General features: G+C 54.9%; 2 protein-coding genes across 2 annotated transcripts; one reads left to right on the top strand and one right to left on the bottom strand.

The window, feature by feature from the left end:
• Positions 1-1,139: 1,139 nt before the first annotated feature.
• On the top strand, positions 1,140-2,121 carry EAH_00049000 (hypothetical protein; the record flags this gene model as incomplete). The annotated part of the gene is made up of 2 exons (XM_013391368.1): positions 1,140-1,690; positions 2,103-2,121. The coding sequence occupies 2 exons, from the start codon at positions 1,140-1,142 to the stop codon at positions 2,119-2,121; spliced, it is 570 nt and encodes a 189-aa protein (XP_013246822.1).
• Positions 2,122-2,954: 833 nt separating this feature from the next.
• On the bottom strand, positions 2,955-11,346 carry EAH_00048990 (sugar permease, putative; the record flags this gene model as incomplete). The annotated part of the gene is made up of 15 exons (XM_013391367.1): positions 2,955-3,328; positions 3,467-3,545; positions 3,836-4,192; positions 4,635-4,781; positions 5,028-5,105; positions 5,431-5,539; positions 5,709-5,951; positions 6,016-7,006; positions 8,197-8,240; positions 8,472-8,547; positions 8,901-9,166; positions 9,326-9,408; positions 9,697-10,031; positions 10,176-10,307; positions 10,584-11,346. 15 exons carry the CDS (start codon positions 11,344-11,346, stop codon positions 2,955-2,957), a joined length of 4,077 nt encoding a protein of 1,358 aa, XP_013246821.1.
• Between the last annotated feature and the right edge of the window lie 3,476 nt (positions 11,347-14,822).

The raw sequence follows: 14,822 nt of genomic DNA, 5'->3' as shown, positions 1-14,822 counted from the left end.
GACTCATCTGCTGCTGCTGCAGCGACCTCCGTCTTCGCCGGTGTCTGAGAGTTCTCTCCAGCCATTGCCATTATCTTTTGAGAGAAGCTGTGCAAAGGATTGCGTCGGCCAGGAAGAGATGCAGCCGCTGCTGTTGCTGCTGTTGCTACTGTTGCTGCTGCTGCTGCTGCTGCAGCAGGAGGCGTTGCTGCCGGCGTTGCTGTTGCTGTAAGTATCCTTTGTTGCGCGTTTGTGAACCACGACCTAGGAGAGAGGAAAGACACAAAAGGCCCCCTGCGCATCCGCTGCTCCCAGCTGCTGCTGCTGCTGCTGCTGCTTGACAGCAGCGGGCCCGGCAGGAGGCTGAGGGGAGAGCGCCAGAGGCTCCTCTTTGCGTTAATTTGTTGATGCAGAGGGCCCCACTGCTGCTGCAGCGAGCAAGAAGCCGTTGCTGCTGGCAGTATAGCGGAAGACGCAGAGCTGCAGATACACCTCAGACGAGTGAACAGCAGCACAAAGAGAAGGGCTTGGGGCCTCATAGACAAATACAACATTAATTTTCTAGAAATGCTGCTGATGGTGCTACAGCAGAGCTTCAACCGACAACGCTAGGGGACGGCATCGAGTTGCTGCTGCTGCTGCTGCTGCTCACGAGCATGCTGCAGCAGCAGCGGCAGCTGAAGCAGCAACAATAGCAGCAGCAGCACACAAGGTGGACATGCAAGCTTTAAATTAAATGTTCACCTGCAACGCAATTATTAGTTATTCGTAAATTTTATTTTGCTCTAGCCGCAGGGCTAGGGGCCCCCCTCCCTCATGACTAGGGGGCCCCCTTTGCAGCAGCAGCAGCAGCAGCAGCACATGCTGCTGCAGCTGCTGCTGCTGCAGCAGAGCAGCAGAAGCACACCGACGTCTTTTTTTATATGATGAATTCTGCCTTTATACTGCAGCCATAGAGTGCTGCACATTACCAACAACAACAACAGCAGCAGCAGCTGTTGCTACGGCGACAGCTGGTGCAGCCGCAGTGTCGGCAGCAACAGCTGCTGCAGAAACTTGGAGCATCCCCGCAACGCCTGACTCAGCAGCAGCAGCAGCAGTAACAGCAGCAGCAGCAGCAGCAACGCTAGGGTTGTTGGTGAGGCCTCTCCAAGACCCCGATGGGTAACCCAGTCGGGGGCCCCTCCGCTGCTGCGGCTGAGGGCCCCCCAGCAGCAGTTGCAGCAGCAGAAGCAGCACCAACTACACCAGCAAATGCTGTTCCCCATGAGGCGTGGAATGCAAGCGGCCCGGTTGCTGCACCGCCAACAGCAACAGCAGCAGCAGCACCAACAGCAGCAGCACCAGCACTAGCAGTACCAGCAGCAACAACGGCAGCAACAACAGCAGCAGCAGAGATACCAGCGGCTTCTTCAGAACCAGTAGAGGCAGCACCACCAACAGCAGCAGCAGCTGCTGCAGCAGCGGCAGCTGCAGCAGTAGCAGCTGCAGCAGTTCCCGACGAGGCGTTTGTACCAGCAGCACCAGCCGTGGCAGCACCTCAGGCAGCAGCAGCAGCAACAGCAGCAGCAGCGGCAGCAGCAGCAAGCGTGCCAGCTGCTTCTGAAGACAACCCCGAAGGGTTTTTGCTGTTTGCTGTGGCGTGGCTGCTGGTAGCAGCAGCAGCAGGGCTGGTTCTGCTGCGGCAGCAGCGACAGCAGCAGCGCGAGAGGTAAACCCTCGTAAACCCTAAGCCCTAAGCCCCATGCTGCTCATGCTGATGCTGCTGCTGCTGCTGTCCCGTATGCTGGCGTGCTGCTGTTTTTGCTGCTGCAGCTTTTGCTGCTAATGCTACCATTTCTGCTTTTGCTGCTGCTGTTGTTGTTTCTGTTGTTGTTTGCTGCAGGCAATGCCGCTTGATGAGGGCCTTCTCTTAAGTCTTTCGCCAGAAGCTGTTTCATCTGCGCTGAGGGGCCCCCAGGGCCTCGGGGGGCCCCCAGAGGCCCCAGGGCCCCCTGGGGGCCCCTGAGGGCCCTTGCCAATCTATTAGGGGCCCCTGGAGATGCCTTGGAGGCGCTGCACCCCTAGACAAGGTTGAGCAGCAAGGGTTTAGGGTTTAGGGTTGAGGGTTTAGGGTTTGTAAGGAGTAAGGTTCCTAGATAACCCAACTTTTTTAAGAAAAACAAAACTATATCAATTCTTTCGGTGACAAAGAACGGGCTTCAGGGTTTAGGGTTTAGGGTTTAGGGTTTAGAGGCCTCGGCACCTTTGCCCAGCGGAACAGCAGTTTGCTGATGGACCCACCCGCAGCAGCAGCAGCCGTTGCTGCTGCTGTTGCTGCTGCATTTGTTGCTGTTGCTGCTGCTGCTGTTGCTGTTGTTGCTGCTGCTGCACCGTTGCCAGCGTCTCTATATTGCCGCAAGGCGAGCTGCAGCGGCAGCAGCAGCAGCGGCTGCAACAGCAGCAGCAGCAGCAGCGGCCCCCTTTCTGCTGCCTCCGGAGGCCCCTCGGCTCGGAGAGACACCGTCGGGGGCCCCCCACAGCATTTGAGGGGGGCCCTTCTTCTTTTGTTCTTCTCAGTAGATTTGCTGCTGCATTATTTGTTGTTTTCTTGTCTTTCCTATCTAAAAGGGCCTCACCCAGCGCATTGGGGGGGCCCCTTAAGTAGCTATTAGGGGGGCCCCAGGGGGCCCCCAAGGGGCCCCTCGGGGCCCCTGCAGTGGTCTGGGTGTCCGTACCCTCTGGGGGCCCCCTATGCATTGTTTGCTGCTGCGCTGTTTTAGGGGGGGGCCCCCCAACCCCTTCGCGGCTGAGACAGACAAAATTAAGAGATGCCAGAGGAGGGGGGCCTCTTGCCCTTGTGGACGTCGTACGCCTGGCTGTTGCTGCTGCTGTTGCTGCTGCTGTTGCTGCTGTTGTTGTTGCTGCTGCAGCTGCTGGCGCTCTGAGTATTTTTAATCTGAGGGGAGGCGCTGCTTTGCGTTCTGCGTGCGGTGTTAGCATTGCTGCGTTATGTGCTGCTGCTGCTGCTGCTGTGCTTTTGGGTGGTGTTGCTGCTTTTGTTGCTGCTGCTTTCCGTGCTTCTGCTGCTGCGTACGCCTTTGCTGCTGCTGCTGCTGCTGCCTTTTCAAGCTTTTGCGTTGCAGTAGATGTTGGTCGAGCAACTGCTGCCGTTCCTTTTGGCGCCGTTGTTGCTGCTGCTGCTGCTGCTGCACGGGGTGCTGTTCTAGCTGTTGCGGTTTCCTTCGCTGCTGCGCTTGTTGCTGCTGCAGCTGTGCCATTGGGAGCTGCTGCTGCAGAAGTCCTGCTGCTGCTGCTGCTGCTGCTGTTGCCGCTGATGTTTCTGCGAGGCTTTTGAAGACAGAAGGGCCTGCAGCAAGAGACAAACAAAACAAAGCGGCCCCACAGCTTCAGAGTCTTGCTGCTGCTTTGCAACTGCGGCAGTGCTGCTGCTTTGCTGCTGGGGGCCCCTCTACGCACCCTAAGCGACTCGCCAGAGCAGCAAAACGGAGTGTCTGCAGGGTGGGCCCCCGATCTTCTTCTTTGCTGCTAACAGTGAACACCAAAGACACGTGGCCGCACCCGTCCTGCAGCAGCAGCAGCAGCAGCAGCAGCAGCACACGCCGAAGTACGCTCAGCAGAGGCATGCACCTCAGCAGCAACATGAATGAACAGCTGCAACACAAGCACCATCGACAGCAGCAAGGCCAGCAGCAGCAATATTAGCAGCAACAGCAGCAGCAGCGTAAAGGCGATTTGATACCCATACTGAGGCCTCCGTGCTGCTTGGGGGGCTCCAGGCCCCTTGGGGAGCAGCATCAGCAGCAGCAGCAGCACGAACAGCAGCAGCAGCAGATTGTGGTGTGCTTCCCCTCACCAAGACATCTTTAAGGGCAACGGTCAGGCAGGACTCTCGAAAGCGAACGTGGGGGCCCCTTGGGGCCCTAACTCTTCTTGAAGGGGGGCCCCCCGCTGCTGCATCAGGAGGTTTGCTGCAGCTGTTGGATTGAGTTGGGGGGCGTGTTGCAGCAAGACCCCCCTTGTTGGGGGCCCCCGTTAGGTTGGTGTCCTCAAGTCTGCCAGCTGGGGGGCCCCCGTGCAGCAGCAGCGAGAGGGGCCCCCCTGGGGGGCCCCCTGGGGTCCCCCTGTTCTTACGTCTTGCAGCTGCGCAGTGTATGGCGAGGGCGGTGAGGACGGCCATGAAGGCAGACAAACTTTTGCTGATGGAGGCAGCCTGAAGAGACACCCCAGAAGAAGGAGGAGGCAAAGAGAGGGAGAAGCAAAGAGAGACAGAGACAGAGAGACAGAGACAGAGACATAGAGAAACGCAAAGACATAATCTACTTGCTGATGAAGGCAGGGTGAGGAGACACCCCAAAGCAGCAGAGAGACAGAGAGACAAAGAGAAGAAGAGACAAAAACTATACACAGAACAATAGCCATTGGTTGCCAGCAGCACACTCAAGGAAGGGCCCTCTAGAAGCCCCCAGAAGGCCCCCCAAAAGAGCACCCAAAGGGCCCCCAAAGGGCCCCCAAGAGGCCCCCTGTTTTGCCTTTTAGGGCCCCCAGCCGGAGTGCCCCTGTGTTATTGTTTGCTGGAGTGACGTTAGTAGGTGGGGAGAGGAGACAGTTAGAGCAGAGGGAGGAGACAGGCTTCATACTGCTGCCTAGCTAACCTCTTGTGCAAAGAGGGCCCCCGACTGCTCCTTCAGGTGAGGGTATAGGGGGGCCCCAACTTCAGGGGGCCCCCAGCGCTCCATAGGCTGCCGCTCAGCTCCTGCGAGGTCTACCAGGTAGAGGCAGGGGCCCTTTTCCTTTGCTTCCTGTGCAGCAGCAGCAACAGCAGCAGCAGTACTAACAGCGCTCCTTGTCAGTTAGGGGGCCCTGTTGGTGTATGGGAGGAGAGTTTGAAGTAGAGACAGCAGGGGCCTCACTGGGGGGTTTAGAGACAGACACAGCAGCACGTGGCTGCGGCTGCTGCTGCTGTTTGCATGCGTCTGGCGGCACACTCTCCTGCTAAGGGCCTTTGCTGCAGCAGCAACCACCTCCTTTGAGCATCCTACTCTTACGCAAATGCCCTCGGGGGCTCCAGGGGCCCCCTGAATGCTGCTGGGGGCCCCGCGCGGCTGCAGCTGTCTCTCCAGTGTCTGCAGCAACCAACCAGCAGCAGCACTTCGGTGAACAAACATCTTACTAAAGCTAGAGACAATGACCCCCTGAAACGGATGGGGGCCCCCTAGAACATATGGGGGCCCCCTGAAGCAGATAGCACCCCGTAAAGCAGATGGGGGCCTCCTGCAGCAGATTCGGCCCCCTACAGCATATGGGGCCCCCTACAGCACTTGGGGGCCCCCCGATTAAGATGGGGCCCCCTAGAGCATATGGGGAGGAGATGAATCAGAGGGAAGCCCTCCTAGTGGAGGGGGGGGGGCCCCTTGCCTTCAGCAGGGTGGTGTATCTTTCCTTTGTTACCTGAGCATTTGCTGCAGCAGTTTGAGGTTCGCCTCGTGGGGGCCCCAAGAGATCTCTTACTTTGCCGCAGTACATCTCAACAGCAGAAAAAGAAACAAAGGCAGCAGGGCTGCGGTGCAGCAGCAAACAAACTTAGAAAGAAAGAGTTGTTGGGGGCACCCCGTGCAGCAGCAAACAAACTCAGAGAGAGGGAGTTGAGGGGCCCCCCAGTGCAGCAGCAAACCAACAAAAGAAACAACAGCTGGGGGCCCCTGCAGCAACAAACAACAAAGACTCACCTCTGAAGGGGCCCCTCTTTGACCCGACCTTCCAACTCCTCCATCACAAACTCAAGAGTCCGCAAAGCAAGACCCCACTTCTCCTTGCTGCTGCTGCTGCTGCTGCCGCTGCTCCTGCTGCTGCTGCTGCTGCTGCTGCTGGGTCTCTGTGTTAGGAATCCTGCGGGCCCGACCATGGTGTACGTCTTGCCGCTCCCCGAGGCCCCATGCCTGTCTCGCAAGACACCGCAGGCCTTGAGGCGCCTAAGCGCTAAACCCTAAACCCTAACCCCTAGATCCTAAACCCTAAACCCTATCCCCAGCTCACACAGCAATGCATGCGCTGACGCCTCTAAGCACTGCTTCTGCTGCTGGCCTTCCAACTGTTTTAAAGAGACTCTCTTGAGATGAATCTTCCTCAAATACACCGTCAAACCGAAAGGGCCCCACGCAGCCCTTGTCTCCCAAGCAACAACTCATCAACCCTACAGAACGACCCCCATGGGGCCCCACAGGGGGCCCCTCAAGGGGCCCCCCAGGGGCCCCCACGAGGGGCCTCTCAATAGCCCCCCCAGGGGACCCCACGAGGGGCCTCTCACGAAGTCTCTCAGGGGTCCCCACAGGGGGCCCTTTGGAGGGCCCCGCACAGCTCTTCAAATATATCTGTTGTTGCCTCGCTGCTGCCTCTTTCGGGACCTCTGGGGGGCGGCTTTGCTCTGAATAAAGGCACTCCGGTGCGTTGAGGGTGCGGCTGTAAGGAAGGTCTTTAGGGTTCAATGGGGGCCCCCAGCCTTTCTTAGCAGATGCGTTAGCGCTTTGCTGCGCAGCAGGGGCCCGGGTCCCCCCGCCAGGAGGCAGCAGCACAACTGCAGCAGGTCGCTGCACCCGGAGGGGGGTTGAACTGGAGACAGGGGCTGATTGAGGTTTAAGGTAGGGGCCCTCTCCGTCCTGCTGCAATGAAGAGGTCTGGGCCCTGCTTCTGCCAGCAGCAAGAGAGAGCAGGCCCCTGAGACCTTGCTGCTGCTCACCATTGCAACCTGCAGCAAAAGAGACGGGGGCCCCCAAAGCACCTTCAGGCGTCGGGGGTTCCTTTGCTGCCGTACCCTCTGGGGCTTCAGTATTCAATAAAGGCTCCGTGGGGGGCCCCTCTGGGCAGGGCCCCCCTGCGTAGGGCCCCTTTAAGGGGGGGCCCCCGGGGCCCCCAGACTCCTTTTTGACGGAGTTAGGGTTACGGCTCCACAGTGCCAGGCAGCGAGTAGTTGGGGGGCCCCCTGAAGAGGGAGAAGAGGAGGGGCGAATGCGTAAGAAGGTTTGAACTCCTGTGTAGCAGGCAGCAAGCGAGGGGCCCTCGGATAGTTGTGAGGGGCCCCTAGAGGGTTTGTTTGGAGACGTAAAACCCATAGGGGGCCCCTAAGACCCCCTTATCTTGTTGTGAGTGCAGGAAGACAACGAAGGCGCGCCCAGCAGCAACGGCGCGAGTAGCCGCCGTTGCTGCTGCTGTTGCTGCTGCTGCTGGTGACGCTGCACAGCAGCAAATAGGGGGTCTGAGCAATGACAAATGCTGCTCTTTTCAGAACAAAGTAGTAATAAACAAATTGAAATACGTTGACAACAAATTGAAGGGCCCCCAGGGGCCCCCTTCGCCTCAGCCCCCGGCATCCGCAAGCCGTTGTTATGGGTGGGGGCAGCCATCAGGCCGACAGCACCAATAAAACGTTTGAAGCTTTGAATTTAATTAATAAAATATTTAATTTAATTATTAATTTAATCTTTTTAAATATATTAAATTGTCTTAACAGCCTATTTCAAGCTCCTTCCCGCCCTCGCCTCCTACTGGCCACTTGTGCCGAAGGTGACCACCGGGCCAGTGGCCTGTGGGGGAGGGAACGTCCGAGTCGTTAGCATCAATTTATTATTTTTTGTTTTTTCTTCTATTTAAGTCGTTGTTTTAATTAATAAACAGACGCAGTAACGACAACAAAGGAGGCCCCAAGGCCAGAGCCAGCAAATACGTTGTTTCCTGTTGGCCGCAGTATCTTCCTCAAAATATAATTATTATTTTGCGGCCTTCAAAAGAAAGAAAGACTGCAGCGCCTGACGCATAAGAAGGTCTTTAAATGCATCGGGGTGTATATTATTCTGGTTTAGGGTTTAAGGCTGTACAGAATAAGAGCACTAGGAATTAGGATTGAAGAGGCTGATGTGGGGCCCCCATAGGGGCCCCCCTGGGGGCCCCCTCTGTCTGTTTATATGTTTATTGCAGCAGCATGCAATGAGGCTGCTGCTTCTCTGTATGCGTTTAAAAGGCGAATCTACTGGGCTTTCGCTGCGCGAAGGAACTGCAGCAAAAAGACACGCAAGACACGGGAGCAGACAGCGGGGCTCAGGCAGCAAAAAGCAGGCCTCTGCAGCAGCAGCAGCAGCAGAAGCAGCAGAAGCATATCAACAGAAAGAAGCTGTCCTCTTACTTCGATGTCTTTTAAGGCACTAGGGAGAAGAGAAACCCCACCAAGAACGGACATCAAAGCCAGATAATTAAAAACACAAGACCAGCTGCAGCACAAACAGGAAAAGTAGCACAAACAAAACGAACAGCGCATGCAACGCAAACAATGCTAATACTAGTCGCAATACAAACAGTATCTGCAGCAGCAACAGCGCAGGTACAGCGATGCGCAGCTGCTCGCGGCACTCGCACGCCCTGCTGCAGCAGCAGCAGCTGCAGCTGCTGCTCCAGCACATCCGCTGCACGGGGCTACCCTTATTTATGCTGCGCCTCCTCACCCATATGCAGAAAGAAGAGTTGGCGTCAGGAGGCCTTGCAGTATCGAACCAACACTGCCAGCCCCGTTCACTATACCTGCAGCAGCAACACATAGCAGCAGCAACAGCAGCAGATAGCAGCTACAGCAGCAGCAGCAGCAACAGCAGCGGCACTGCTACTGTTCTATTGGGGGCATTGCTGCTGCTCATCCCCGTTCGTGTTGCTGCTGCGGGTGTCTGCGTATTGATGTCTTATTGTCTTGATCTCTGCCTTCGTCTCTCTCCCTTTCTTTGCCTCTCTTTCTTTTACTTTTGTCTTCGTTTTTCGTGCTGTATATATCTGTATTTGTCTTTGTCTTTGCCAGCATGTGCTTGCGTCTAGGTTGAGGGTTTAGGGCTTAGGGTTTGTGATGTGTTGAGACAAGTGTAGGGTTTTGCTGCTGCACGGACATGATGCTGCTGCAGCAAATGTTTCGTTTTGTGTCTCTTTCTCCTCTGCGCATGCATCTGCTGCTGCTGCTGCTCCCAGGGCAGAGTCCGGTGCTGCTATCGCAGCTCCCGCCAGCAGCAGCGCGAATTGAGCAGCAAACCCTAAATCTCCTGTGGGGCCCCACAGCAACGAGGAGTGCAGCAGCACAAGGAAGGCCCCCGCCAGCCAGCACATCGGAGCCAGCAGCAAACTGCGACGGCCCCTCAAGTATTTGTCTGATAACCACCTGAAACAAACAAACCCTAAACCCTAAACCCTAAACCCTAAACTTCAAACCCTTACCTTTAAACCCTAAAGCCGCCACTCACCCACATCAACCGCAAAACCAAAACCCTAAACCCTAAACCCTAAACCCTAAACCGCCGTGGAGGCATTGGCCACTTACCCCACGGAGACGGATCCGAAGACGCCACCCGCATCGAAGTATGTGCAGTAGAATGCTGCAGAGAGAGAGAACAGGACAGACCCCTAAACCCTAAACCCTAAACCCTAAAACCCTAAACCCTAAACTGTAGACCTCGATCCATATGCTGCAGCATAAACCTCAAAGCTTGTATTGCAAGCTAAACCCTAAACCCTCGTTGTTCTCGGGTATGCGCAGTGTTCTGCATGCCTCTCACCTGCTGCTGCAGCACTGAGGCCCCCGTGCTGCTCCAAATAGTAAGCCAGCCAATATAACAGAGCGTACCGCACCAACTTAACACAGAAATAAGCCCCGCACAATCTTCTAAATCTACCGATACCTATCACTCTCACCAGTAACGAGTTGTGCTGCTGCTGCTGCTGCTGCTGCTGCTGCTGCTGCTTGGGCTGCTGCTTCTGGTTCTGCTGCTGCTGCTTGGCTGCAGCAGCTGCTTCTGGGTCTTGTGGCGCACTCCGGAGGCAGCGCAGCAGCAAGACGGAGCAGCAGAAAACCCAGAGAGCAGAGACGAAGAACGTCTGTCTCCAGCGGGAGAGCCCTTTAGTGTGCGGCCCCCAAAGAGAGATATTACTTAATAGAGCTGAAGGGCCCTCAGCAGCACCAGACAACAACTCTGCTGTTAAATAACTTGCAAAGATACTCCCCACCTGCTGACAAGTTGTCCATACACCTGAACGCACAAAAACAAACAGAACAAGACATAAACAAAACTTCGCATGCATAAAGACGCTCCTAACGCTGCTGCTGCTGCTGCTGCTTGTGCAGGTGGTAATGGTCATGTTGCTGCTGTTGCTGCTGCTGCGTGCATGCATACCAAGTACTCCCCCTCTTTCAGTGTTGGAGAGCCAGGAAGAGAGGGAGGAGACGAGGAGAGGGAAGGCGAGGGCCTGTGCAGCTCCATTGAGACCCCAAAGAAGAGACAGCAGCATAAGAGACAGAGAGGCATCTGGTAGCAAAGAAATCAGCAAGCAGCAGCAAGCACTAACGCAATACGCTGCTGCTAATATGCGCGAGCTGCAGCAGCGGCCCCCACCAGCACCTAACAGCGCTGGAGCTAGCAGCAGCTGAGAAGCTGCATAAGCAGACAGAAAGACACTGTCTACCCCTCCTAAAGCAGCAGTACTGAAGCCCAGCTGCACCTCCAATTCGCGCTTGCAAGAAGCAAACGGCTTCCTAGTTAAGTACAGAGATGCATAACAAAAGTATGTTAGCAGCAGCTGACCCAGCTTCCCCTCAGACAAACGCCCGCTGCTGCCGCTGCTGCTGCTGCTGCTGCTGCTTCTGTTGATGTTGCTGCTACGGGAACGGATGCCACCTAATGCCAGTGCCTCCTCTGCAGCTTCCATCTGCTGATCGGCTCCTGAACCTTGAGCCCTGGCTTGTCTGTTGCTGACGCTTCCGTTGCTGCTGCTGCTGCTGCTTTGTCTCGTTAGTTCTGCTGCCGCTGCTGCCGCTCCCCCTCTGCGCCTCCTAGTGGTGGGGGTTAGGCGAGCTGCTGCTGCAAAGCCTTCATCTGCATTTTCTGTTTCTTTTTCCTCCGAGTCGCTCATGCCGCTCATTTGCCTCACAAAGGGGAGGGGCCCCGTCTGCAGCCTCTCCTTCAGGGGTCCCCCCTTGTATAGGGGCCTCTCTGCAGCGGCTCTTCTGCCTACTGCTGCTGCGCTGGTGGCCGGCAGCACCTCCGCTTTGCTTGCAATGTGCACGCGAGGGCTTGCTACTGCTGCTGCAGCAGCAGCACGAGGAGACGCCGCTGGAGAAGCAAAGTTCCTCTCTGATCTGTGTGCTGCAGCAGCCTTGGCTGCTGCTGGTGAGGCGCCCCCAACCCGCTTCTTCCGCGAAGGGGCCCTTTGCTGCGCTGCTGCCTTCAGCGGGCTTCGACCCTTCGGGGCCCCTGCTGTTGCATCTGCTGCTGCACCTGGTGCTGCAGGAGAAGCTCCTTGCGGAGCTGCTGGGGAGGTGACGGTACCCTGCCTTGTAACGACCATTTTTGCTGCCGCTGCTGCTGCTGCTGCTGCTGTCGCTGTCGGTGCAGGCTGCTACAAGCAGGCAGACAGGCTTTGAGCGCGCTGCAAGTTGGTGCGTTTCGCTGCTCTTCTTGCATGCACCAACACGAAGAAATGTTTTAAAAGGAATAAGCAAATATCAATCCCTCTTATGCACAAACCCCTCACCTCTTGGTGGGATGGGCGGATGCACAGGGGCTGGGGCCCCCCAGTCGGCGACAGCAAACGCGTTGAAGGCACCGAAATAATAAATTTTGTGTAATTCCTTCCTATTTACTTATTATAATAAATGTATTATATGTTAATGTTTAATAATGTTTACACTCGCTGTAGGGGGGCAGCCAACTGCAGCACCACCTGCTCTCTACACCGCTGCAGCTACAACAAGCAACAGAAGAGCCCGCTGAGACGCAGTATAAACTGAAGCTCTTCTAAAAGCTGCAGCAAACATAAACCCTAAACCCTAGCCCCTAGACCCTTAAACTAAACCCTTGCTAAGCAGCTGCTGCTATGGAGACCATCATGTGGCATGTCGAGGCCGAGACTGCAACGCTCACACGGCTACAGCAACAGTAGCAGCAGCAGCAATTGCTGCTGCTGCTGCTGCTGCTGCAGTTTTTCAGTTCCTTCTTACCAGGTGCTGCGCATCAGCAGCACTTGGGAGGGAAACATTGAGCTATTTTACGCAACGATGTGTTAGAGATATCTCCTTCATCTGGAGACGGCTACTTTTGTCTTGTTGTGTAGTTCTAGGAAAGTGAAGGACCACAAAGTGGAAGCTACCCATGGAGTATGTGCATGTGGGGCTGTTTCTCTCTGTGCGTAGCCGTACTTATGCGTATATCTAACGAGAGTTCGTATACCTTCGTGTCCTAAGGCCATCACGAAATGCAGTGGAACCAAACAAAGATACAGAAGAAGTTTCTAAAAAGTAGCCGATAGCCTCTTCTTCAGTACCCAGACGTTATGGGCACAGCGGCCCAAGGGCCTGTGGCTGGGGGGAGATATCGGCGGAAGATGATATGCAACGTACATCGTTGTAACGAATGCTAAAAGGCGCATTCACCTGTAACCACACCGAAACTACCGCTTCTGCCTGCACTAACATGCACGCTGCCTACTATGGCAGAGTATAACTGTTCACCGTTCACCTTCCGACAGATCAGGCTAGACCTCGCCTCCCGTCTCCCTTCTCCTGCCAACAGTGCACTCCCTCGTATGCTTACTCGCACATAAATGTTGCATCGTTTTCTTGATTTGTTCCTTCTTCTTCTTCTCATTTGAAGCCTCCTCCAGCTGCACATCTTAGTCGTGTTTCTCTTGTCCCGCAGCGCCTGGGCCTTCATGATATGTCGCATGTTAGCAGACTAGCCATAAAACCATATTGTTGAGCACTCACGGTAAGTCTGTCCTACAAGTATGTTTTCTTAGTCATGCATCACCAGCTTGACAGGCTTCTAGTTCAACCACTGCCTTTAGCTATTCCACCTTATTCTCTTCTTCCTCGCAGTCGACCGCACGCCCATCCTTCGTGCAGCACCTGTGATAAAATCCACTCAGTACTGCTCAGTACTGGTTCCCCAAAACCCTTTAGATGCTCAGTAGTGCATCTAAAGGGTTTTGGGGAACCTGGGGATCTCAGGGACCACAGAGACTAGACCTCACCCTCGCCAGCGGCAGCACAAAACGCTAGGGGGTAGCTCTATAGATCTCAACGCCTCGCTCTTCGCGACTTGGGCCGCCGAAGGCGACCCAACCGCAAACCAGCTTTCAATGGTGAGTTTAGACGGGGTCCCGTGCCTGCTCACACGAAGGGGTGGCAAAGGATTGGAGCGCTGCGGTGAACAGCGCGCTTGCAGGAATCTCACTAATGAGCGGGCCCGCCGTGTATTTGCTTACATTAAATTAGATTATTGAAAAATGCCTTTCACAAACCAAATGCTTCGTTAAATCCGATTGGCTGCGTGCCAGATTCACCCAGCACATACCTGTTTGAAACCTCCGTGGGTCCCACCACAGATTATCTCGGCCAGCCGAGCAACCCCTGTCCTCCGTAAATAGCAAAGCCAAAAACCGCTCAGGCCTAATTTGTACACTTCGTATGTACGAAAACCAACTCAGGACCAAAGCGGTAGTAAGAGTTACCCAAAGGCGATATCCCAAGTTCCTTGAAACGAGTACTGTCGTTTCTTGAAAGAAACGACAGTACTCGATCTTATGCGCTGACCACTGTGAGCTGCAATACAGTCAAAATAACCAAGGTAATAGCCAAAACCACCAAAAGCAACTCCAGTCCTTTCCAGTCCGTAGGCACCCTCGCCTAAACACCCCAATGGAGGAAAGGTAGAACTTGGTTTTCTTCTGTTCTGCCCAACCGTTAGACACGGGCATGTAGACGGAGGCCTGTTCTTCTTCTGTCACCTCCAGTTGTTGAGCATCCGTAGGGGCTTCTGCTTGGTCATCTTCCCCATTCTGCAATCTTTTCCTGGAGATATTGAGAAGGAGGCCCTATATACAATTCAATGCTGGTGGTTCGTCTGCTTTTTTTGCGTCTCTTGTCTTGCTTATTAGGCTTTTTCCGAGATTCAAAGATGTCGACTGGTGCGCCTTTCCTGTTCTTACGGCTTCCATCCATGCATGCTTGCGTCCGGTGTGGGTGGGAGAGTCCGTGATGATATTGTTAAGAAAAGCCTTCAGCATGCTTTTGGTCCCAAAAAGCAAACTGGAGTTGCGTTTAACACTGCATCGACCAAGACGACGAATAGCAGATAGCAGCTTTGGTGATACGCTGAATGTTGTCATGCACCACCTGCCTCTTTCTCTGCTCCTCTCTTGCGAACCCCGCTATCTCATTTGCAGCATCCCGAGATGTTCAAGGTGGTTGCAGCAGAATAACAACATGCAGCAAAACAACTACGATGCAGGGCTAGAGGGGGCTGTAAATAGCGGCTATAAGACAACTCACACAGTATGAACGCCCTACGCAGAGTGGAAGCCCACAAATAGCTGCTCAATCACTGAAATGACTCTTCCCCCTAGTGGTGCTTTCATGAATACCTGGGTACCCGAGCGCTCGATTCTCCTGACGTTGTTTACCAGCTTCGCCTGACCAAAAGTCTAAGTCGGCCTGACGCTTCACGGACGGCAACTCGGGCAACGAATTCTAGCCCAAGTCCATCCTGCATGCACTCGTAGAATATGCTGAACTGTAGTAGCCCTTGAGTATACCTAGCAATAGCCGCCGTCCCGTAATGCCCAGATGAGAGATGCTGACGCACTAGAAGTTAAAGCTAAGGCCGTGTTCAGCCTAGAAATCAATTGTTTATCTGCGTAGCTACAAGTCTCCGCACTAAACCCGTTGCCTACAGTAAAGAAAGTCGTCATGAGTAAAATGCCTCCTGCTAGTCTTCGGGCACTAGCTTGTTGTCGGAAAACAGCAGACACTGAGGCAACATCCA

This window comes from Eimeria acervulina, genomic scaffold (assembly GCF_000499425.1).
Source record: "Eimeria acervulina Houghton genomic scaffold, Eah_scaff784, whole genome shotgun sequence".
Taxonomy (NCBI): domain Eukaryota; phylum Apicomplexa; class Conoidasida; order Eucoccidiorida; family Eimeriidae; genus Eimeria; species Eimeria acervulina.
This window is presented reverse-complemented; position numbering and strand designations above follow the sequence as displayed.